Consider the following 1,877-nt stretch of genomic DNA (forward strand, 5'->3'; position numbering starts at 1 on the left):
GCCCTGCCCCCGACTCTCCCAGCGCGTTCTTTGGTTCCTCTCCTGGAGCATGCAAAGGGTAAATGCTGTGCTGGGGCGGTACGGTCTCCTTAAACTCCACTTCCAATTCCATACAGACAACAGTGAATTGAGCCTGCGAGTCTAGACCTGGAGCTCTCATCGCTCACAAAACTGAACTGAGGGTGGCTTGTCAGTCGTGGACCTAAATGTGAGGCATGAAATGATGCGACTTCTAGACGGTGACACGGGGACAAAAGGTGACCGGGACAATGACTTTTTGGAGACAGCCCCAAAACCACGTCCCATAAAGGACTGACACGTTGGACTTCGTTCATATTAGAAACTTCTCCTGTTAAGAGAATGAGCCACAGACTCAGAAAGCAACTCTCTGATTAAGAACTTGTTTCCAAAATATAGAGCTCCTAAATTTCAGCAGTAAGGAAACCCCACAATGGGAAAATGGACAGATATCTGAATAAGCACCTCTCCAAAGAAGATCTCGGGCCTCCACAGCTTGCGTCATTGCTGTTGGGAGTTGCCGTTGTCAGTTGGCAGGACTGGTATGTCGTTCTCCAAACCAACCCCACTGCCACTGAGTCAGTCCTGACTCACAGCAACCCCTTACAGGGTTTCCAAGACTGGAAACCATTACAGAAGCAAATAGCCTCATCTTTCTCCTAAGGAGCAGCTCGTGAATTTGAACTGCTGGCCTACAGTTAGCAGCCCAACACCTGACAGCACCGCCAGGGCTCCTTTTAAATCATTAGGGAATTGTTAATTAAAACGATAAGTAAATTGAAAATGCTAAATAGTTAAAACAACAATGAAGCACCTATTAGAAAGGCTGACCTCCAGCTCTGACACCACCACCTCTGGGTGAGGATGTGGGGGGAACAGGAGGTCCTGCTCATTGTGTGGAAGATGGTTTGGCAGGTTTGTTGGTTTTTGTTGTTTTTTTGTTTTTGTTGTTGTTTTAATGAAGCTAGGCATAATAATCTTACTACATATCAAGTGATTATACTCCAGTTATCTACCCAACTGATCTGAAAATTGTGTCCATGCAAAAATCTGCATATGAATGTTTAAAGCTGCTTTATTCATAACTGCCAAAACATGAAAGCAACTGAGATGTCCCCTCACGAGGCAAATAGGAAACCAACTGTGGTGCAACCATGTGATGATTCACTATTACTCCGCAGTGAAATGCAGTCAGCTACAAGCTAGGACACATCTGGACGCATGGCTCTCAGAGGCATGTTTCGAAGTGAAAGAAGCCACTCTGAAAAACCCTCCGTACCCATGACTCCAGCTGCAGGACCTCCTGGAAAGGGCAAGGCTCTGGAGAAGAGGGAGGCCGGCGGAGGTGCTGCCTGGGGCATTGTGCACAGGGAAGCCCAGCTGCAAGATGCTGTCGTGTGAGCACCTGACACAATGGATTTGTCAAAACCCATAGAACCGTGCAACACAGAGATAGAACCTTCATGCTAACTATGGGTTTTTCATTAATAATAACGCATCAGGACGGGCCCATTGATTGTAATAAATATTCCACATGAATACAAGTTGTTAATACCGAGAGAGAGTAGGCGTGGGGATGATGGGACAGGGGTGAGAAGAGAGGCCTACAGGAACAGTACAATTGATTGGAAACCTAAGACTGCCCTAAAAGAATAAAGGATATTAAAGTTAAAAATATTATGTTAATTAATTTATTGGTTTGTTTTAGATAACATGTTTAAACTGATTATTAAATGATATTTTTTTACAGGCACTCTTAAAAGACCCGTTTTACTTGGGCTTGTATCAGAAAAGAGATCGCACACAGCGCTATGACGACCTGATCGATGAGTTTATGAAAGCCATTACTGACAGGTACT

At 44.8% G+C, this 1,877-nt stretch overlaps 1 protein-coding gene across 1 annotated transcript in view; it reads left to right on the plus strand.

The window, feature by feature from the left end:
* ME2 (malic enzyme 2) overlaps nucleotides 1-1,877 on the plus strand; it is a 49,397-nt gene that overhangs the window by 26,689 nt on the left and 20,831 nt on the right. Inside the window, exon 6 of the mRNA XM_045296050.1 lies at nucleotides 1,748-1,872. Coding sequence (XP_045151985.1) covers nucleotides 1,748-1,872 — 125 coding nt within the window. The remainder of the gene's footprint in view (nucleotides 1-1,747; nucleotides 1,873-1,877) is intronic.

The sequence above is a fragment of the Echinops telfairi genome, unplaced genomic scaffold (genome assembly GCF_000313985.2).
Source record: "Echinops telfairi isolate 266 unplaced genomic scaffold, ASM31398v2 ScPeMD7_7400;HRSCAF=8409, whole genome shotgun sequence".
Lineage (NCBI taxonomy): Eukaryota > Metazoa > Chordata > Mammalia > Afrosoricida > Tenrecidae > Echinops > Echinops telfairi.